Source organism: Thunnus albacares, chromosome 15 (genome assembly GCF_914725855.1).
Source record: "Thunnus albacares chromosome 15, fThuAlb1.1, whole genome shotgun sequence".
NCBI classification, from domain to species: domain Eukaryota; kingdom Metazoa; phylum Chordata; class Actinopteri; order Scombriformes; family Scombridae; genus Thunnus; species Thunnus albacares.
Window position 1 is genome coordinate 17,508,262 of NC_058120.1, and position 21,551 is coordinate 17,529,812.

Sequence of the window (21,551 nt, forward strand, 5' to 3'; positions counted from 1 at the left end):
CTTTGTGGTATGTGTTTATTCTTTGAGTACAAAGTTAACAGTAGGCTTTGTATTCTACAATAAAAAACACCAATGGAACATTGTGCAAACCAGGCAAATACAAACAAAGCCCTACTGATATGAGGCATTTCAGTGCAACGTGGCTCAACATCAACATACTCGCAGTATTTTCAAGTTATTGATTAAATAAGATTCAAAGGCTACAGGAGCCAATTTAAAGGCTTCAAAGCCTCTTTCAAAACCTCAGATAATGAAACCACATGTTTTCTCACAATTATATAAATAACTATATATACAAATAAAAACCAAAAGGAACATTTCTGTGGCTTCAGAGTAGATAGTCATACACAGCTTAAAGCACTAGTTTGAGGTCTGTGTGAACTTAAGCAAGCTACTCAAGATCGTGCCAAAAACATAATCTGTGCTGTATCAGCCTTACACCTCTGTAGGTAGTGTTTTAGACATTAGACGTTTATTTTAAGTTGGTTCAATTTCTGAGGAAGACTCATGAAAACCACTACAACCAACTGACTGGCGCATGTATTGTCCATTTTGAAGGACCAGAACTATTCCCTTGACCCTTGGGTATAACTGCAGGATGTACTATATTCTTGTGGAGGAAACAGAGTAGCTAAAACACAAAGCTTAAGTCCTGCCCCCCCCCTCTCCAAACTTTATTCTTTTCCCTTAGCCCTAAATAATACAGTTCACATTCTCGGAGAGTTGCCTTTCAATAGTCTTCCTGAAAAGCTTTAGACATGTTAGAAGACTTTTGTGTTTATTGTTTAGTTAGTTATGCAGGTATCTACTACTGTGCTGGATAATACAATTTTAACACCTCATTTTAACTAAAATAAAATAATGTTTTTTCTTTTTTCCAAACACCCTTACATTTTATTACCCAGCACAGCAGTAGACATCCATCTACTGCTGAATGTGGACAGAGAGCTTTTCCAAGGAAGTGATGAGAGAACCCCTCCTGAAATTTTTTTTTATAAAATATTATAACCAGCTTTAAGGGTTGCCTGCCAACCTTAGTGTACCAGTCAGGACCCATTTCAGACAGATCCACAGCTGTTCACTATTTTTTTTGTCCACACACATTAAACTAATGCTCTAAAAAAAAAAGGACTAGCTGCTTTTAGAGTAACGCTCTTCCATACATCCATACATACATATTCCTCCTGTAATCCTCTGGGCTAGATTGATGGGCTTCCTCTCTGCCTAGGAGCCCAGTATGTTGACACGTGCCATTCTCTGTTTGAGGCTCTGCAGGAGGTGTTTGGGCAAGCAGTCCCAATAACTAGCCAAACGCTCCCTGTGCTGTAGAACGGCCTCCATACAAAACCTGGAGAGTAGAGAAACACGCAGACGGACACACACACAAGGACAGAGAGGAAGAACATCTCAGATAGAGAATTTGTCTACATTGTAAATCACTGTCTTCTACTTCTGCACACACTCACCGAACTAGTGATTTGGGCTGAACGTTGAAAACCAGTAACTCATTGCTGTGAGCCTGCCAAAGTGGAAATAGGTGTAAAATTCAGTAGAATGTACACTTTTGATGTACTGCATGTGATATGACGTTATGATGCTTACAGCTCTTTGATGGGCTAACAGGTTGTTGGCACATCCTCCGAAAATAAACACCTCCCCGTCAGGACCAGAGCATGCTGTGTGCCACAGTCTGAAATGCAGAAGCGAATACACTCATATAGATATATCTATATCCAGTAAGTACAGTACAAGCATATAGTGTTCACAGTAAGATAAGACATATACCTGGGGCTCTCTGTGTGACTGTGTCTAAACGTCTTCCATTCATTTTTACTCACACAGTAGATCCATGCATCACCTGTAAAACATGAGAAGATCTACATAAGAGAAGGCATCATTTGAAGGTGGTTAGGATTATTTGCGACTCCAGGACTCACTCAGTGTCTCTCTGTCTGTGGTGAAGCCTCCAAACAGGAAGATGTGGTCCAATGACACAGGAGTGAAGGAGTGCCAAGACCGGCCCACAGGACCCTGCTGGGGAACACTCCTACAGCGAGGGTCAGAGGGAACATTAGAGCAATCAAAGACAATCTCCACGTATGCTATGATGACTAAAATAAATCTGCAGATTTGTGCGAGGCATACATCACAACCCAGGAAAAAAGGAGCAACACTCACATTTCATGCCACTCCCATGTGTCCAGGTCTATATAGTACAGGTCATTTAGCCGGTAGTTCTGTGGAAAAAATGAGGTGTGTCTCGATTAGTGCACAACACAAGAGGGGCACAAATGATTTTGAAGGTCAAAGACACTCTAAAAAAAAAAAAAAAATTTCTTCCTCACCTTATATCGTCCTCCAAACACGTAGCCTCTGTTACCAACTGTGGCACATGCATGGGCTGCTCTGGGTGACGGGGTGTTCCCCTACATCAGGCCAAACAAAAGAAACGAGAGAAAATGGACAATGTCAAATATTTTTGTCTTCTACCTATTATCCAAATATCCCAAAAGAGTCACAGATATTTATGAAAAGACGGAGCATGTGTTCACCGTGGTGATGGGTTGACTCCACGTAGATGTCTCCAGGTCCAGGATGTGGATGTGATTGTTCCAGCCTCGCCCAGGGTTGTCCCACTGAAGTAAAATAAACGCAGGGGATGTTTCACCATTTGAAGTCAAAAATCAATTATGATATTTTTTATGTTGATATGTTTCTGAAATTTTGCTTGAATCCAATGAAATTTAGAAATAGATTATGTGATGAAACACTTTAATTCAGTGTTTGTCATAAAAAGAGGATCTTTGTTCACAGACCATAAACGAAGATGATTCATCATATTCAAAAGTCCCTCGATGATGTCCCTGCGCAGCGTAGCCATATCCCCCAAAAAATATAAGTCTGTGGACACAATGTCAGACAAAAACTCACTTATCTCTGCAAGAAAACAATCTGTATTGTATAAACATGATAACATGACTGAAACTAAATTCTTAACGTCTAAATGAACACATTCAAGTCTGTCAGATATGTCACATTTAACGTCTTCCAACATTCAAAAAACCCACAGATTTTCTGTTTGTTTATGACACTTTGTGAAAAAGACATTTCTTGGTCACAGCAGACAATCCCAGTTAACTAGGTTTTAAGTGGAAGCTTGAAAGTTATTATTATTGCTTGTTAAAAAAAAGAACATACAGCTTTTTGAGTCAGGGCCTTGCATCTTTTTGAGTGGAAGCTATTATGTCATTCAGAGCAAGCAAATACCTGGTATTTGAAAATTATAATTTCAACATTTCTTCACAAACTCATATTCATCTCTCACCTGTTCCTCCAAACCCAGCACCCTAGCTTGTCCTTGCAGGATGGAGGGAGTCCTTTAAGATCCCTCATTTCCTCCCAAACAAGGCTAGGGGCTCTCAGCGGCAGGCGGTAGATCTGTAAAGCCACAGCCATAAGAAAACAGGAGCTTGGACAGGAAGTTGAGCAAAAACTGCAAGCTGACCTCCCTTGAGGTCTGCTGTGCACACGTGATGCAATCATTTAAAAAACAACAGAAGATGTGAGGAAATTTGCTTAACATCACACACAAGCCGCACCCTGTTTGTGTTTCCCCTGGCGTGATGACCTCCAAATAGGTAGAGGACTCCATCGACACACACCCCACAGCTGCCTGACATGGATGTGTGCAGATTACCTCCAGCTACATGCTTTGTCCTGTAAATATTAGGGGAATTCACACATTTTATGACAGACATTTAATATTGATGGCTATGGTAAATGCTTAACAATATGCAACTTAAATGCAAAGGATATTACCATAATCCTGACTCCATGTTGTATGTCCAGATCTCATTTCTTGGCAGGTACAAATCAAAAAATCCATGGTTTTGAGCATTCTTGTTAAGAGGAGAAATAAAGCCATTCAAATTAATATGCAATCAGTGGACAAACTTCATAAATGTATAGAGAATATATATCTTATAAACTCCTTACCTTGTATCCACCCCACACATACATTATATTCCTGTCAACCACTGCTATATGACCACTGCGCTCAGCTGGGGTGTCCAACTCAAACGACTCAGATGCTTCAGTGTCCAGTGGTTGTTCATCTTCCACCTCCTCCTCCTCCTCATCTTCTTCCTCCTCCTCCTCATCCATATCGTCGTTTACCATCCAAGCAAAAGCTCTATCATCCCCATCTCTGTCTGAGTCATTGCCATCCTCTCCAGCTGGGAGATCTCCAATGTCTTCCTCCATTTCTGCCATTCTCTCTGCCATGTCAGTCTCTCCTGTCTGCTATAAGGACGTGTAGGTAGAGAAATCCTCTAGGTTAGTGCTGATGTGATTAAACGATTAAATGATTTGTTTTTTCCCCTCCGATAAGTGGTCGAAAAATAGGCTGCTACAACATAAATGACCCACTTTCAGAGGACAGTTGATGTCTGCAAACGACAGCGTTTTTTTCCCAGCTAGCTATCTACAGTATATTAGAGATTAGGACATCGACATGTTCTCTCTGTAAGGGAGTTGTCACTAAATTCATGCTTCTTTCCAGTGCATGTCTCAATTTTGCTGCTAATTCGGGGAACAGAAACTAGCTGCCAACGTTTACTGTTGACCTACTTCCCTAGCTTAAATATTCAGGTCATAAAATCAACGGTAGCTATTTAAATTTGAGAAAAGATTAACTGAAGCAATAACTTTAGTGATATATTTGATTAAAAAGCCCCAAACTACTTGGCTGGTCACCAAGCTAGTGCACACCAAACAGCTGTTCCGTCAGTTAAGTTAACGTCCTCAATGCTAGTAGCTACAGAGCGTTTGTAAACTTGGAAATGCAAACGATAGAGCTCTTATATGAAGTCACGTCATGAAAGTATATCCACCCTGTTAGTATCGACGCTAATCTATGTGTAAATGCAGCTTTTGGGTGAAAATAATTCGCGCCTGTCTTTGACTTACCTTGTCAGATATTTGTTTTCCCTGCAAATTTCAAAAAGCAATAAGCCATATGTGTGAGGTCATCACAGGACTTCTGGGGGCACGACCGGAAGTTGCCGACTTCTAAAATCCGCCATCTTGATAAGGTCAACAGAAAACAAAGCAGACCATCAACTCGGATTGTCAGTTCCCATATAACCCAAGCATACACAATTTAGTGAATTTACAATTTAGAGGCATTGGCAGTTATTTTCAATACGTCTCAATAAACATTTTATATTTCACATCCCTCATTTAATCCTTTCACTTGTCACTTTCATATATTTCATCAAACTGGACTTTAGATTGTGCATTGCATTCAACCTCCACATAATTTAATTATTTATATTACATATAATTTTTGCTTGTCACCTTCATATTTCGTACACTTCATTTCTTTGTCCATATTTCCTCTGTACAGTCAATATTTCAAGTTTTATATCCCATTTCAAAACTATTATTCTATTCTCTAAATAGATTTTAAATTTTTCACTTAATTTTAGTACTAATTTGCTTTCTTTATTATCATTTATATTCGACTTTCAATTTATATCTGTGGGATCAAATGCCCAGACACATTCTTTGTATACTTGCATACTTGACTTATGAACATATTCTGATTTATATACAGAATATAGACACAGCAGCCTATCACATGCAGATATGAAGATGTACCATTCTGGTGGAGGACACAAAAGCCTGAACTGTAGCTGTTATGTAGAACGACAAAGACAAGCTAACCAATGAAACTATGTGTATTTACCCTTTTAAATTGATGTTAGAGACATTATAAAATCCTAATTTGGCATGCTATGCTGAGCAATTTCTGAACTCTACAGCTCTACATGTTTGCTTCTCTTCTAGGAAGATTGCTTAATGAATTAGTCCATATTCAAACTAGGGCTGAATATCATGCATACACAAAGATGTCAGGATGTTCAGTACAAATAATAAAACTTTTATTATTCATGACAGAAATACATAAAGATACAAAGAAAATCAAATACTACAATCTGTCGATCACTAGTCCATTTTAAACATACAGTATCATATAAAGGCAATGTACAAAAACCCCCCAGCTCCACTTGTAACTATTCTCTTTAGAGTCCTTGAAGTTTGCTGTGAAGACATAAGAACACAGATTAGTATAAACATTAATGATTGCTCAAACTACAATTATCTGTAAAAGGAAAACATCAAGAGAAAAACATCCCACCTGTCCTCAACAGTTCTGTTGGATGGGTAGTACACCTTAAATGTAAAGCCACTTCTTGGAAATGAGCCCTGTCATTATAAATGACAAAATATAATAGTAATAAATATCACATAAGTGCACATTGAGAATGTAATACGACTTTCAAAGATATGTATAAAATATTTCATACAGGGTTGACACACAGACAGTCTGTGTTGGTGATGCTGAAGGGGTCGTATTTGTCAGCAAAGATGATGACATCAGGGACTGGGTACACACGCAGCGAGTAGTCATATGCCCAGAATACAGGACTGACATACAGAGGCAGTGGAGTCAAGTGACCCTGGGACAGGATGGTCTTAACAAACTGAGAAGAAGAAAATGACAAGATCATTCTTTTACAAAAATGAAGGGATTAATTACACTCTCTCTGTGTAATGATAGGTATTTTTTACAGGTTTGTTCAGAGAAGCTGGAACTCACATGGTTTGGTATGTCAAGATTGTTATTGGGCAACCGGACGCAGTTCCTGCACATCTTGTTGACCAGGTCTTCCCTGATAATGATGATCTCCTGGCTGCAGTACTGGATCCTGCAGGGAAAAACATGCCATCAGAGTAAAGGAAATATTGCTAAAATGTCATGAATCTACTAACAAATTTCTTTAAGTCTTACAAATCAAACTTGTGTCTGTCACGTCTAAAATCACCTGCTGTATTTGACATTGAAAATGTGAAAAAAATAGTTGTACATTTAATAAAAGCCACATATCTGTTTTACCTGCATGGGTTAGTAGTGAACACGGAAAATGGCACCCTCTGTCTGAACTCCTCAGTGATGTGATCTGCCAAGGGAGGCCTGGGGGAGACATATTTATCTACATTTGTCCGAACCACTGAACCAGTGATGTTGAAAACCAGGTGTATCTGAATGTTTACCTTGGCAGGATGGTGCCTGGGCCAGGGTCTTCAGGACCAGGAACAAACACAAAGCGACTACTGCAGGTTTAAGAAGGCATTCAAGTCAAACACAATGTCCTGTCAACAAAAGCTTGAATAGTTAAGAACAGACCACAGTAGATCATCCCACCTGCTGTGAATGCTTGGGTATGCACATATGGCATCAGCAAGAGCCTTCAATGACTCTAAAAAGAGATAAATGAACAAGATTTTAAAATGCTGTAATTTATCTCTTTATTTCACCTCTTAAGGGACACAGAAGTGCAGTATTATGTTATCAATATGAGTCTCACCTTTGAGTGATTTGATCTGTGTTTTTCCATATGGGACAGAGGAAAAGTTTCCACAAAAAATGAAACAGGTGGGAGGCATTGCAGCATAGCCTGTAAAAAAAAAAAATAAATAAAAAAATAAATAAATAAATCACATATTATTGGTCCTAATGTAAAGTGAAACTTGGCTAATATCAGACCTGAGAACATTAGGTTGAGCTTTTCCATCACTTCAACATTGTCCAGCCACACATCAGAGACAATTACAAACATGGCGTCCTCGTTCTCCTCCTCCAGCTGCTTCAGCTTGGCTGAAGCCTTCACCGAAGTGGTGGACGGACCGCCAAAGAAGTTCACATTGCCGTAGTAAGCCCTAGAAATATTGCAAGTATTATATAATGAGGAAACAGGCAGACTGTCCAGGTAGCTTATGCAATAATGTCAGATTCAGCTTGAGATGCTGAAAACTAAGCTAATGAATTCAGGCAGAATATAATAGTCACATTCATAAGAATCTGTGTCCTTTATAAATTGAACTATTTGTACAAGAGTGAAATATCCTGGTAAAGGTAACTTGATGTCAAACTTAAAGCTGAAATACATATATTTTCTTAAGTAATATATATTGATATGTAATTGGAGACACTCTGCATACTCTGCTATTGAGCAATGTTGACCACATTTACCAGGTCTGGTTCCCAGTGGCAAAGCTATCTGACATGAACACTTAAGAATATGTGATATTTGCTTTATCATTATTTTGTTGACATTTTCCCTGCATACCAACACCAAAGTAAAACAACTTCACATACGTGATACAAGATGCTTCTTCACCTTTGCTTCAGATATGATTGTTACACTGACTGTTCTCAACTTCAGTTTAGAGTTTGTGTGTAGCCTTTTCCTCTAACCCACTGACCTTGTGGCTGATGAAGGCTCTGTTGGTGGGAATCCAAAACCATTGACGTGGAACACTGAGTCTTCGTACCAGCCTACAGGACAGAAAGCAAGAGTCTACAACATTAACAGAAAGGTCTGTGCTTCTGAATATGGATATCTAATAATGTATGAAAAAATCTATTTAATCTTTCAGATTTATCTTTCAAAATTTCTATTTAGCATGGTTATTATCATAGTTATACACAATCTTACCCTCTGCCAGGACAAAGCAGGATTCTGTGTATAGGCCGTTATGAAACTGGTGAGAATCTAGTTAAGGTTTACCTCCAATGTAAAAGTGTAATTTTTTTGTTATCAGGCTCCAATGAACAGATGAAAGGATATTGCTTTGGACATGTCCAGCTGTACTGTTCCACTTGGGTCCTCCAGGTAGAATTTACCCTTAAAAATAAAAAAAAAGTAAATGTTTTAGAAACTAGATGAAAAATATACATTGCACTGACAAACAGACATGGAAGCCACAAAGTCCTAATTTTCAGAGAAATTACTTCTTCTGTTGTCAACTTCTCCATCTCAATCTGATCTGAAATGAACAATATCTGCACCACTCACCTCCTTCAGTTGTGTGATCATCCCGAGTACGATCACCTCTCCCAGTTTAGCTGTGCTACCAAGCAGTGCTTCAATTGTCTTCAGCTAGAACAGACAAATAACAACCAGTCTGTTAGTCAAATGCAAAACAGTGAAATGTGTTTCACTTTCAATCTACAGCAATTAAGGCAGCTCAGCATAGATAAGTGAAGTATCTCAAGGGTAAAAACTGCAATAACATTTACAATTTTTAGTAAAGAAATACTTAAAATAGTGGGCAGTTGATGATTCAGTACCTGAAATTTGTTTTGACCCTCTTCAACAGCAGCTCCTATTGCAGGTGGGGTGAAGAGCTCATGCCGATGTGTACGCTACAAAAAAATATCTCTGTATAAGTACAACCAACAAACTGCAAATAATGGAAACAACAGCAAAAGAGTGAGTCAGCTCCCCAGTCTGGAAACTCAGTCATGAAACAGAGCTCACAGACCTGTTGTAAGATTGTGTAGCGCTCCCTGTAGAGTTCAGCTTTGTCTCTGGACAAACCACACAGACTCGGGGCTGGATGGCTCGTCATGCTGATGCTGAATGAAAAGGTCGAAATTAAAAACACTTTGCCTGAAACCAGCAGCGCAGCACAAAGTCTGGAGTCAATGTAAAGTGAAATAATTTTAAGTTAATTTTGACACAAAGGAGAGAGAAAGCTTCCCATTTACTTACGGTACAAATTTTTTACGCTCCACACTGTAAATGTATCTGGGAACATCAAAGGCTCCGATGATGTTGAAAACATTATCTCTGGAAAAAAGTGAACAAGCTGATATAAGTATTTTTTTTCTACAGGACAATAAAATTGGTTATACAGTTATATCTAATTATGTGTTGAATAGCCCTGATCTATTTGACTCAATACTAATTTGAATGGTGAACCTAATCATTTTAGTCATTTCAATATAATTACAAAACATTTGCGGACTGTCACTTTACAAAAGTGAAATGCCGGTAGTTTTGGTACCTAATTAGAAACACCTATCAATATATCTATTTTGTAGACTAATTGACTAATCAATTAATCAAAAAACAATACACTGATAATGAAAACAACTGTTAGTATCAACCCTACTTACATGGTTTCATCACAAGACTGAGTGCAGTCCTGCACGGCAATTTCCACCACAGACAGCTCTATCATACTAGACAACACTGTTGGATAAAATGCATATGGTCACAGACTGAAAACACACTGAAGACCTTAAGACAAAAACAGAGGCAGAGGAAAGCAGATTGTGAGCTACACACTGTGACTGACTGTACTGTACTTACATGGCTGCTTTTCCACCGCATCCAGTACCTTTTCAATAACATCCTCCAGTTCAGAGGGATCGACAGACTCCAGCACCTCCACAAGGTACCTGCTGGCTTCACTGAGGCACAAAACAAAATAAAGCATGAAAATCTGCACACAACAGTCTGTTAGTATTGTTTTTCCAGTGTCACCGCTGGTATAAAACACACTTTTGATGGAAATAGATATTTCTCATCTAACTTACAATTTAGATTCTTTTGAGTTATTGAAACTATGTTAACAGTTGGTGTGTTACGAAGTGTTATTTCCTTACTTGTGAGATTTTATATGTGAGTTATAGATGGAGAGGAAGCACTAAATTAGTTTAAGTGTCAACAGAAACACCTGAAGGGTTTGAAGTAGTGTCAACAGTTGAAATGTAACGTTAAGCAGTGAAAGGAGCTGAAGGTTAGCATTAACACTGCAATGAATTCAGGACAAAATTAAAAGTGAGTTGAAGTCAAAGTGCTTAAAACAGCTGGACTGTCAGTTGAGGTGTAATCGGTGAAAGCAGTTGAGCTCTCATTTAAGAAAGGCGGTTGAAATGTCGTTCAAAGAGTTCGCGTCCTGCCTTTGAGATGACAAACTCATGTAAGTTACTGTATTAGCTTTCTGACTGCAAGGATCGCAGTAACGTTACAAAATCAGCAAAAAACATTTTAACAATTAAACTATTAAGAAAAATACATACGGTCGCAGTATAAGTCCCCGCATCTTGAAGCCAGCGGTCACTTTTGTCTTTATTTTGCGAACAATATCCATGTTTGTTGATGTCCAACTCAAGCTTTGGCGCTAAATATCAACTTCCGCATTTCGTCACTTCCGCTTTGCGCTCCTCCTTCTTTTGGCTGAAAATAATAATTTTTCCTTTTTTTCCTAGATATTATTGATCTATTTCTAATATAGAGCTCCCCTTCCGAATTTATTTTTTTATAGATACTCCCCTAATATTAAATGATGATATAATTTAACTTAAATTCCTCGTTTCCTTCTTGTTATGTGTTATTGAGTTTATGATTGTTTTCAGTTCAACACGATTATAAAGATGTTTAGGAAAAACAACATTATTTTTACATTTCCATTAGTATTATTTTAACTTAGTGTGTATATATATTGGTTACCAAGAGAGAAAGAACCCCAGAAAGAAAATACAAATAACTTTATAGCAGCAATTATTGTATAGGTTACATTAGAAGTACTGTAAATATGACAATATTTCTTCCCAAAAAGCATAATGAGAAATGACAAACTTTTTCGTCTCACAGGATTTGTGTGGATTACATCACCAAGAATGTGAGGAACTATGAGATGCTCAGAAATCAGCTTTCTCTCCGTCCTCCTGAACTACTGACAAACAACAGCATCAATATTTGGATAAAAGCATAAAATATGAATGTACTGCACTCCCTGAGTGACTACTACAGAGTAGGGCAACATTTTAACTATATATATATTGTAACTGTATACAACTATAATGTAAAAAATGTTTTATGGTCTTATATTTTTTGTGTTTTATGTACATATTTATTTTTACATATTTTATTTTTTACTGTCTGCCCCCTGAAATGCACAACAAACTGCTGCAGTGATGAATAAATGGCACATAAAAATCATGCAAAACAAACACACACAGTTAACACCAGAAACTTGGTAAACACATGGTAAAAACACTGCAATATATTGTTTATATTAGGACATGTGAAATGAAAAACAGCTGCAATTCTTCTGTTACATTTCTGGCTGACATGCAGGCTATGTCATATAGTGACACAAAGTGCAATTTGCGTGTTCAAGTACTCTATGTGTGCATGTACAAAAGGGTTGTGTTCCTCCACTAGTGGCAGCAGGCACATGGCACATGCACATGCAGTCTATTCCCTGAAATGTTCGGGAACATTTCCTGCATGGTGTATATGTTTACATGTGGTTGTATCTTGTCATCGGCTGGGACACACTGAGCCTTTGTTGTCACACAGTCCTTTAATAGAACAGTGAAGAAATGCAGTCCAGAAGTGAATCTTTAAATAAAGAATCCCAACTCATAGCTATCTTTTCAAGATTGCCATTTAAATAAAACTATAGCCCTAAAGGCACGAAACAGCTAGTGGAAAATGTTTGTTGTTGTCTGTTTTCTGAATACCATGGCCACATTGTTCATTACACAATGTATTTTGCTGCTAAACTTTGCACAACTATGCTGTGCTTCAATAAGGAGGGACATAACTGACCAAATGCTTGCTCTGTGTTCTATTAACAGAGTAATAGTAACAAGTAACAGTTCACAAATGAGTGAATGCTCTGTGGAGCCCAGCAGGATTAAGACGATGACAGTGACACTTTAACACAGCAAGGAAAACCACTGAGGCCTCTGTCAGTTGAGCAGTATTGTCTGTGCAGCTTCTGCCTCCTGCTCAAGTTGATGTTATGCCTCTGCCATTACACTCATATCATAAATAAGAAATAAGTAAATGCAAAGGCCTGAGGTGCAGCTGTTTTGGTTAAACACAAGCAATATTGAATTTATTCAGGAAGTCCTGCTTAAATACAGTGAATGAAGCTCCCCAGGAGGGGCAGGAAGTTTGTCACAATAAAATCTTGCTTCCTCTTCTCTTTTTAATGTTTCCGCTGGACAGTGCTGTGAGTGGCATGAATGGCATGAATTGAATTGTGAAATAATCCAATACATTTTGGGCCTCCACTGGACGACCACTGTTTCAAAGTAATGAATGATTTCCAGCAAAGGTGGGAAGTAACAGAGTTTATTGCAGGTTATTTTTCATTTAATCCCAGTTGTCCTTTTTTACAAATTGTATTTTTATTTCAAAATGCCATTTTCTCAATGTCCGTTTTATTTCATAATACCAGTTTCACAGATCCTTATCTGCAATCATGACAAACACACCACACCCAGTTATTTGATTCGGTGTAACATCCTCTATAAAAATAGCATAAAAGTATACAAAAATATATTTAGGAAAAACGACATTTTGGAATAAAAGCTGCTGGAATTAATTAAAAATGAGCACAAAAAAACTATGATATTGTGAAAATATGCAGGATGGATGAAATGACATTTCAAAATAAAGAGCTGACTTGAAAAAAAATTGGATTATTTCACAGTTCAGTGGTTATATTACACATTTTGATTGTCTTTATTCATATGATTTTTTATTTATAATGTCTTTTATTGATTTAATATTTAACACTTTGATCTCCATCGAGTTGTCAGGGGGGATTTTATTTTTTAAAAGAAAAGAACACCGGATATTTAATTTTATTTTGTAACGTTATGTTTTCCCACCCGCATTCTGCGAAGACCCGCCCCTACCCCTTCCTGTGGTATTTATGTAGTGTCGGAATAATCAGAAAAATGACTTTCCGACTGGGAAAATTCACACGAATGCCACATGAACATAAACAGTTTGTATAAACAAAACTGTTTATACCAGGGGTACATATACAACATTATAAAAAAAATACAAAATAAAAAGAGAAAAATAAAATATTTAAAAAATAATTATACATATTCATAATAATGTATCATCAGTCCATATGAAATTTATCGATCTTAGGTACTCTTATTGTAGTGCCATATTGATGTAGTTCTTGATAAAAAAAAATGCCTGTCCATCTCTTCTTGTGAATGTGGAAGTTGGTGAAAATTTTGGTACACGACTTGCCCAAAGTTGAAGTCATATACGCAGAAACATGGTGTAAATGATGAAATAAATGTTTGGTCGATAGTAAGAAATGTTTTACCAATTAATGTAGTGCATATAATTTTTTTGCTCAAATGTAATTTGTAACATGGTATTAGGTTGTAACCATTAGTTACTGTCCACGTAGAGTGACCTAGATTAGTTTGAAAAGTTATTTATTAGCATGAACCCTGATAATAAGTCAGGTCAAGCAATAATTAAGTAGTTTCACGGAATGTACTGATGCAACAAGTATGGGACAAAATACAACCCATCCTCTTTGTAGCGTCCATGTTGTTTCCATAATCCCACGAAGACACCAGAGTAAGAGGAACGTCTTCCCAATTCGGGAAAGGGCCCCATCCGAGGTGCATGTGAATGCAGCATTTCGTCATGTTTAAATCTAACCAATCCAATCATCGAAGGCAACGAGCACTAGCCAATCAGAGAGAGAGGAGGGCGGGTCTTCGCGGAATGCGGGTGGGGAAAGAAATAACGCTGTTGACGCAGCTGATGGGGCAAGAACGAGGCTTTCTGCCCGATTTTACGTTACGTGTACAAGATGTTTTGGTTTTGTCAACATAAGAAAAAACTGTAAGAGCGACAGAAAGTGTTCAGTCGCCCGTGAGTATGTTTAAATATACCTTTTTAAAATTTTAAATCTTTGTTTAAATCGCCTCTGTATTGTGGACACAGTTTACCTGCCACTACAGCAACGTTAGCCTCCGGATAAACTGTAACTTAACGTTACACATGCTGACAGTTTTGTACAAATCCTGCATAACTTATAATATCTAATAGAAGTTCTACAGTAATAATATCTTTTAACCTTTATTCTGAACAGAAATGACAACACCTTGTAGTGCAAAGAAAGCCTGGTTTGTGTGAAGGCTCTGCTCAAAGTCATGTGTTGCTTTCCTTGCTAAAATAGTCTTTACTGCAGCTGAGAGTCTACGAGACATTTTTAGACACATTTTTTTATATAATTTTAGGTTCAAAGGCACGTCTTCTCTGTCTATTTATAGCAGCCAGTCATGGATTCCGCTTTTGAGAGGCACTGCTCGGAGCTGGTGGCCCGTGAAAGGAGCGGACACACCGCCGTGGTGGAGGACACCCTGCTATATGTGTGGGGTGGATACATGGTGAGAAAAACAAACAAATATGACTAAACAGCCTGTTTTACATGTTTTACAGTTTGCTTAGGGCCAGTTTATGCGTTATACACAGTGAATTAAAGAAGTACATTTACTGAGGCACTTAATTTATATTTTTATTCACAATACTTGTGTATACTTCAGGGGTTAATATTGCTTTTTTTTTTTTTTTTTTTTTTTAGAGATTTTTAGATATATAATCCATTGTCACAGAAGCTCCCTAACAGTAGCCTGTATAAAGTAGATACAATTAACTATAACTGGTTCAGTTAGAACATTAAAATGATGCTTAGTGCATCAGTAGTAATACATCAACAATAACTCAATAAAATATATATATAACAATCTGAAAAGAGCCCTTCTGCATAACAGATACTTACGTTATGCACATAATACTTAATTTTTCTTCAATAAAATGTTGAATGCAGAACTTTTGCAGTGCGGTATTTCTATTTTATATTCTATTTTTATAGGTTGACAAGTCTGTCCTAAAACAAAAGTCCCGTATGCCCGTATTGACATGTTTTTGCTGCTGTAATCATTCCTCTTGTTCACATTGACCATTTTAAGATCCTTTCATAATGCACTTACAATGTAAGTGACGGGGATAAAATCTACAACCGTCCTTCTGTGCAAAAATGTATTTAAAAGTTTATTTGAAGCTAATAATAAATCAATAATAATGATTTTTCTTACAAGCCTTCCACTGCAGCTGAACAGGAAAACACTGTCCATCAAGACACAAAGAAGGACTTTTTTTTTACTAAAAAGACTGTAACTATGGAAGATATCCACTTTATTTTACCTCATATTATCTTCAGATAAACTTTTAAATAGATTTTTTCTCGAAACAAGGACTGAGGATTTTGTCCCCAATCTCTCACATTGTAAGCATATTTTGGGAGGATCCTCTAATGAACAGGAGGAATAAAAACAGTGAGCAAAACCCGTTTCAATGTTTACGTGGGCTTCTGACTTTTTTTTTAAGACAGACTTGAAAAACTGTGAACTCATCCTTTAAAGAGGAACTGCACACTGAAATGTGTTATTTGAGCTGTAAACTAAATTATATGACTATTGGTATGAAACACATCAATGCTGGTGTTAATACTGGCATTGAAACCATATTTATAAAAACTGTCATTTCATGTGTTCAAAATGGCTCAACCTGTTTAAATCAGCCCTGAAAAGGCGTGGCCAATGCTGACGTAGAGCTGACAGTTTGGGAGGTCTCTATGTCAAGCAATTTATATAAATGGTAGAATGTCCACGCCCACCTCCCCCAGCCCTGCGCTCATTTTGAAATATATGCTGATCAAGACAGTTTTAGCTTCAGCAGTTAACAGCATTGCTGGCCTGCTGGAGGAAATCTCTCCGTCTGTGACTGTCCACGAGAGGAAGAGCTGCTGGCAGCCACAAAAACAACAGTAATCCTTCTCGCATCTCACCCTGCAGCTCTTTAACTCTGCGACTGTCCTTTCCTGCAGTTAACAGCTGGTAAAATCTTGTTTTAAAAATGTGAAATCAGGGTGTAACCAGAGCTCTGCTGAAACTGTCTGTCCTGTCAGCCAGCTGAATCTGTCAGCTGAACCTGTCAGCTGTGGAGCAGCTCTGCTGAAACTGAAACTGAAGGTTCAATTTTTGCGGAGCTGCTCCACAGCAAACAGGTTCAGCAGACAGGCTCAGACTGGACAGACCTCAGGGTGCAGTTACACTTTAAGGATTTGAATACTTCTTCTACCGCTGGTCATACAGTACATACCCATATGTGCCCAATTATGAAAAAAAATAATAACAAATTCATACATACATACAATACATACAAATACATAAATAAATGGAACAGGGGATACCATCAGTTAGCATGCTGTTATGTTATATATTTCAATGTACTGTAGGCCTTCTGAAACCTGGCAGAATGAACACATTTTCAGAATTTTATTCGCTTGGGTTTTGCATTCAACATAATTGTTTTATTTCCTTTTAATGATATAATTCATTCAGAACGACAGACTCAACATGTATTGTTACTGCAGATATTGATGTAACTGTAATGTTGTATTCTCTACAGTCAGTTGCTGATGACGAAATTTTCCTACCCAATGATGAAATCTGGGTATATGACTTAGAACAAGGCGTATGGTAAGGATATTGAATAAATTCCAAATATGCCTGTTTGTGTAGTAATGCAGTAACATTCACACATTCTGGACTGTCATCTCTCTGTGTTTCTGGTGATTCACTTATGTCTCTTGACATGAGTGAATGTGAGCAGCCTATCCACATTTTTTCTTTTTCTGAAGGCAAGTGTTCCACATGACAGGGGAAGTCCCGCCCTCCATGTCTGGGACCTGTGGCTGCTCTCTGAATGGACATATGTACATATTTGGAGGTTGTGATGACAACGGACAGACCAATCAGGTGAGGTTGATATGTGAACAAACCGATGCTCCACACAGTGCATGACGCTCCACATAAAGTTTTGGTAGATGTGACAGATTTATTTTTGTGTGATTCATAATCAGAAACAGTGAATTTCAGTTTTAACACCTGAATAAAATCCCCTTTAAGGGTGTGAGCTCTTATGATATACATATCTATCCCTTAATGGATGTGAATTGAATGGAGAAAATGACCTACTACATTCTACCAGTTAAACAGATAGACGCATTGTCAGCCCCTTACAAAAGATGTACATTCCTCACTGAAAAACTGTGAAGAACTATGGATGAATTAGACACAGTGGATGAGGATTGACATGCCTAAAGGTCATTGTTTGATTTCAAACAGATCTATTGTGTCAACCTGACAGACGGAAAATATACATGGAGGAAAATCATACATGAGATGGGTTCTGCTCCCTCACCTCGAGACAAATTGTCCTGCTGGGTTTATAATGGGAGGTAAGCACTATGAGGATGTCTGTCTGATTTATTAAATTGAACACATGTTTTTATGTGTTGCTTTATTTTCATATCATATAGTCTTCATTCTCTCTTTGTTTTAGTAAATTATACAACATATTCTTCAATATCACATATCCTTGTAGGCATTTTTTGCTTTATTCTATCACTATTTAAATTTGCAACATCTAAATGGAGGTAATTTCTTTCATTTTATCAAGTAGCATGATAGTAACTATCATAATCTTTCCTTAATATTCTCCAGGCTAATCTATTTTGGCGGATATGGTCACAAACTTCTGACTGATGTCGACAGCAGAAACAGAAGCTTCATTGTAGATGAAGCATCATGGGTAATTTAATTTTTTTAATGAACTATAAATATGTTACAAGTCTTTGTACACTTTAGCTAATCCAGTAGTGAAGTTTAGGCATCAAATATATTTAAAATAAAACTTCAGGGACATGTTTGATAGTTTGGAGTGCAGGGTATTCTGTATTTTTGTTTCTTCTTTAGAATGTGGTACAAGTATCATTTTATATGAGATTTTGTTCCAAAATTGGTGAGAAATTTCAGCATCTGGTGACACAAATGTTAAATCATTGGTACAGATGAAGAATCCTTTTACATGCCTCCAGATGTATGAGAGTCAGTTTGTGTTAAGAGCAGTAGATAATCATTTCTTGGCTCCTGTTAAGCTATCTTGGTGTTTTCAGGTAGAGGATGTCTTCTGGGGATGGAACAACGAGGTTCATGTATTTGACCCCATGCAAGCCAGTTGGGGTGAACCACAAACCCATGTAAGTCAGAGTGTTATTCATGCCTCGGGGGGGGGGGGGGGTTTAGCAGTATTGGAAATCTGTTAAGAAAATTTCAAGATTTTCTGATGATTTTCCATTGATCGTTTTCATGTGCAGGGCCGCGCTCCAGCCCCCAGGGCAGCCCACGCCAGCGCCACACTCGGTTGTAGAGGATACATTTGTGGAGGCAGAGTCATGGTGAGAGCTCTACATGGTTTTCAGGTTTTCCTCATATATCAGCATTCATTAGTAGCATTAGTGATTGGTGATTGGTGATTTCTCTTTTCTTTAAATACAGGAAACCAGGACGAGTGACATTCACTGCTTAGACCTTGAATCATGGACGTGGTCAGAAATGTATGTGATTGTGATAAATAATTACACTCTGTTGGTCAAGTATTTTATTAGAGACAGAAAAACATACACATAATCATTCCAGAGACTAAAGCTGGACCAGCATTCAAAGAAAAGTGCATTGTATCCATCTTGTAAGACTAAACTACAAGTATGCTCAGATTACACTCTCTCAAAATGATCATTAATATTCAAAGGCATAATCTCTTCACAGGTTTCTCTTTGATAATGTTGTGTAAAATATGTTTTCCAGAACCCCAGTGTCCACCACTCCAGTGGGCAGATCATGGCATACACTCACCACAGTGACGGATAACACTTTGTTTCTGTTTGGAGGTCTCAGTGTAGACTGCATACCAATGAGTAAGGAAATCTACCCACTTTTATTTCCCTTGTTCAAATGTCGTTGCAGTTCTGATATAATTGTTCTCTTTTTAATAAAGTATTGTCTTCCTCCATCAGGTGATGGGTGGTTGCTTGATGTTGAAACAAAGAAATGGAGAGAAATCGAGCATCCCTATAAAAATAAGCCAAGGTAGCAACTTATACATATTTACAGATTTCTACCCTGACCCTAACCAAAAGTTTCAAGTTGTACACTTACTATAGAGCTTGAACATTCAGATATGATCATGACAAAATGATGGGAGGGTCTTTTGTGAGAATTATATGTCTTTTCAGTAAAACTTGCATCTTTTTTTTTCCCTCGCTCAAGGTTGTGGCACACAGCATGTCCAGGTAAAGACTCTGATGTCATTGTGTTTGGTGGAAGTTGTGACTACATCCTCCTTGTTGACACAGTGAGTATCATAGAGAGAGAGGTGACATTATTTTAATTTCATTTAAATTATACTAATTTCACATACATTTGGAAATCATCAAGCTAAATCCCTTTGAAAAAACAAACAAACAAGAAAAAACAACTAAACGCCTCCTGAAATTACATCAAAGGACCAGTGTGTAAGATTTAGGGGGTTCTATTGGCAGAAATATTCATAAGTATGTTTTAATTAGTGATAATCACCTGAAACAAAGAATTGTTGTGTTTTCGGTACCTTAGAATGAGCCCTTTATATCTACATAGGGAGCGGGTCCTCTTCCACAGATGTTGCACTGCCATGTTTCTACAGTAGCCCAGAATGGACAAACCAAACACTGGCTCTAGAGAGGGCCTTTTGCGTTTTTTGTGAGTTTAGTGGCCACCGTAGGTTCTTCTATATGCTTGGAGAGGGGTTGCAGTCTGTTTGCAATGTGCACCCTCAATGCTAGATGCCACTGAATTCTACACACTGTTCCTTTAATTCACGCACAACTTTAAAACTATGCGGAGAAACTGATAAAAAATATTTGGCATTCAACATTCAAGCAAAGCGTACTCTGATAAGAAGAATTCTGCTCTTAACAGTTGTATTTACATAATGGCCAGTGTCAAGAAAAGTATATTGTGTTTAAAAAGCTACACAACACAGGGTATGTTCATGTGTACCACAGTTGATACTTTCAGTAAAGCATTAAGCAAAAAGGGACGTGGAATGCAAGTCTTTGAAGGAAACTATTTTGTGCTGAAATATAGCCTTGCAAATACTGAAAGAACACAAAATAACCCTTACATGTTTCACTTTAGGGTCACTGCAATGATGCACTCGTTTTCCAGATGCAGCCATACCCTCTATTCAGGTAAAAGCTTTCTATATTTTATCAGTCTCCAAGAGAGACATTTATAAAAAAAGCCACAGAAAGAAAATATGAATAATTTTATGGCAGCAGAAGTGATTTGCACAACAGACATTTTGACTTGCCGAACACAGGTGAAATTAATGATTAATTGCTCACATTTAGGTGTCAGTTCCAAGGTCTTGGTAATGTGCTTGTTAATGAAATTAGTTTCACCTGTGCAGTCAGAATAACTGCTGTGAAAAAGGTTTACTGCCCTGTAGGTCTTTATACTTATAATTTATATCGTCTTCTTCTGTTAGGATTTGTGAGGATTACATTGCCAAGAATGTGAGGAACTATGAGACACTCAGAAGTCAGCTCCCTCTCCTTCCTCCCAAACTGCTGACAGCAGTACAGAAGAGAATGTCTTTCTACAGGCCTTCAAAGAAACAACAGCATTAGTTAAATAACTTCTTCAATGCCAAGAAAAATGCATTATGATACAAATTGTTATTTAAGTACTGTACTCCTTTCATTTTTGAACAGCTCAGTCAAAGTGTGGGGTAGCATTTTTATTTTATAAAATATAATGTGCAAAATATTTTATGGTGTTATATTTTATTGTTTTACAAATGCAAATTTTATTTTGTAATGTCTGCCTGCTGAAACTGTTCCTGTGTTGACTGTGATGATTAAATGGCACATCAAAAAGTTTTTCTCTGATGTGGATTATTAGA

General features: G+C 37.5%; 3 protein-coding genes across 6 annotated transcripts; 1 reads left to right on the forward strand and 2 right to left on the reverse strand.

The window, feature by feature from the left end:
* Position 1: 1 nt before the first annotated feature.
* On the reverse strand, positions 2–5,074 carry klhdc2 (kelch domain containing 2). Of its 2 annotated transcripts, none has more exons than XM_044375750.1 (14): positions 4,969–5,074; positions 3,997–4,302; positions 3,820–3,899; positions 3,600–3,717; positions 3,326–3,438; positions 2,817–2,901; positions 2,553–2,636; positions 2,346–2,426; positions 2,179–2,237; positions 1,938–2,047; positions 1,786–1,858; positions 1,603–1,690; positions 1,467–1,519; positions 2–1,348 (listed from the first exon to the last, which is right to left on the reverse strand). In XM_044375750.1, the coding sequence occupies exons 2-14, from the start codon at positions 4,282–4,284 to the stop codon at positions 1,225–1,227; spliced, it is 1,356 nt and encodes a 451-aa protein (XP_044231685.1). In that variant the 5' UTR covers positions 4,285–4,302; positions 4,969–5,074; the 3' UTR covers positions 2–1,224. The 2 variants fall into 2 exon arrangements, with proteins under 2 accessions (XP_044231685.1, XP_044231686.1); XM_044375751.1 differs by having other exon boundaries at positions 3,997–4,299; positions 4,969–5,054.
* Positions 5,075–5,923: 849 nt separating this feature from the next.
* On the reverse strand, positions 5,924–11,069 carry pole2 (polymerase (DNA directed), epsilon 2). The gene is made up of 19 exons (XM_044375657.1): positions 10,940–11,069; positions 10,227–10,327; positions 10,031–10,106; positions 9,624–9,701; positions 9,394–9,487; positions 9,200–9,274; positions 8,925–9,008; positions 8,697–8,753; positions 8,565–8,613; positions 8,332–8,404; positions 7,613–7,785; positions 7,434–7,523; positions 7,271–7,325; positions 7,120–7,179; positions 6,962–7,039; positions 6,665–6,773; positions 6,372–6,548; positions 6,203–6,270; positions 5,924–6,105 (listed from the first exon to the last, which is right to left on the reverse strand). The coding sequence occupies exons 1-19, from the start codon at positions 11,008–11,010 to the stop codon at positions 6,087–6,089; spliced, it is 1,587 nt and encodes a 528-aa protein (XP_044231592.1). The 5' UTR covers positions 11,011–11,069; the 3' UTR covers positions 5,924–6,086.
* A 3,360-nt stretch (positions 11,070–14,429) lies between these two features.
* Positions 14,430–21,528, forward strand: LOC122998695 (kelch domain-containing protein 1). Of its 3 annotated transcripts, none has more exons than XM_044375659.1 (14): positions 14,430–14,570; positions 14,939–15,088; positions 17,172–17,242; positions 17,404–17,521; positions 17,891–18,003; positions 18,269–18,356; positions 18,721–18,804; positions 18,922–19,002; positions 19,103–19,161; positions 19,412–19,521; positions 19,621–19,693; positions 19,874–19,958; positions 20,783–20,835; positions 21,135–21,528. In XM_044375659.1, the coding sequence occupies exons 2-14, from the start codon at positions 14,981–14,983 to the stop codon at positions 21,274–21,276; spliced, it is 1,185 nt and encodes a 394-aa protein (XP_044231594.1). In that variant the 5' UTR covers positions 14,430–14,570; positions 14,939–14,980; the 3' UTR covers positions 21,277–21,528. The 3 variants fall into 3 exon arrangements, with proteins under 3 accessions (XP_044231594.1, XP_044231593.1, XP_044231595.1); XM_044375658.1 differs by having other exon boundaries at positions 14,972–15,088; XM_044375660.1 differs by having other exon boundaries at positions 14,975–15,088.
* The last annotated feature ends 23 nt before the right edge of the window (positions 21,529–21,551 follow it).

What these genes read in the sequence shown, in the direction of transcription:
- klhdc2 (XM_044375750.1), bottom strand. Translation starts at nt 4,284, where the DNA reads ATGGCAGAGAGAATGGCAGAAATGGAGGAAGACATTGGAGATCTCCCA. An exon ending in CACAGACAGAGAGACACTGA is followed by an intron (nt 1,859 to 1,937) that starts GTGAGTCCTGGA and finishes CATGTTTTACAG; the next exon opens with GTGATGCATGGATCTACTGT. An exon ending in AGTCACACAGAGAGCCCCAG is followed by an intron (nt 1,691 to 1,785) that starts GTATATGTCTTA and finishes TCTGCATTTCAG; the next exon opens with ACTGTGGCACACAGCATGCT.
- pole2 (XM_044375657.1), bottom strand. Translation starts at nt 11,010, where the DNA reads ATGGATATTGTTCGCAAAATAAAGACAAAAGTGACCGCTGGCTTCAAG. An exon ending in CGGGGACTTATACTGCGACC is followed by an intron (nt 10,328 to 10,939) that starts GTATGTATTTTT and finishes TTTGTGCCTCAG; the next exon opens with TGAAGCCAGCAGGTACCTTG. An exon ending in GCTCAACCTAATGTTCTCAG is followed by an intron (nt 7,524 to 7,612) that starts GTCTGATATTAG and finishes TTTTTTTTACAG; the next exon opens with GCTATGCTGCAATGCCTCCC.
- LOC122998695 (XM_044375659.1), top strand. Translation starts at nt 14,981, where the DNA reads ATGGATTCCGCTTTTGAGAGGCACTGCTCGGAGCTGGTGGCCCGTGAA. An exon ending in TTTGTGGAGGCAGAGTCATG is followed by an intron (nt 19,003 to 19,102) that starts GTGAGAGCTCTA and finishes CTTTAAATACAG; the next exon opens with GAAACCAGGACGAGTGACAT. An exon ending in TGTAGACTGCATACCAATGA is followed by an intron (nt 19,522 to 19,620) that starts GTAAGGAAATCT and finishes TTCCTCCATCAG; the next exon opens with GTGATGGGTGGTTGCTTGAT.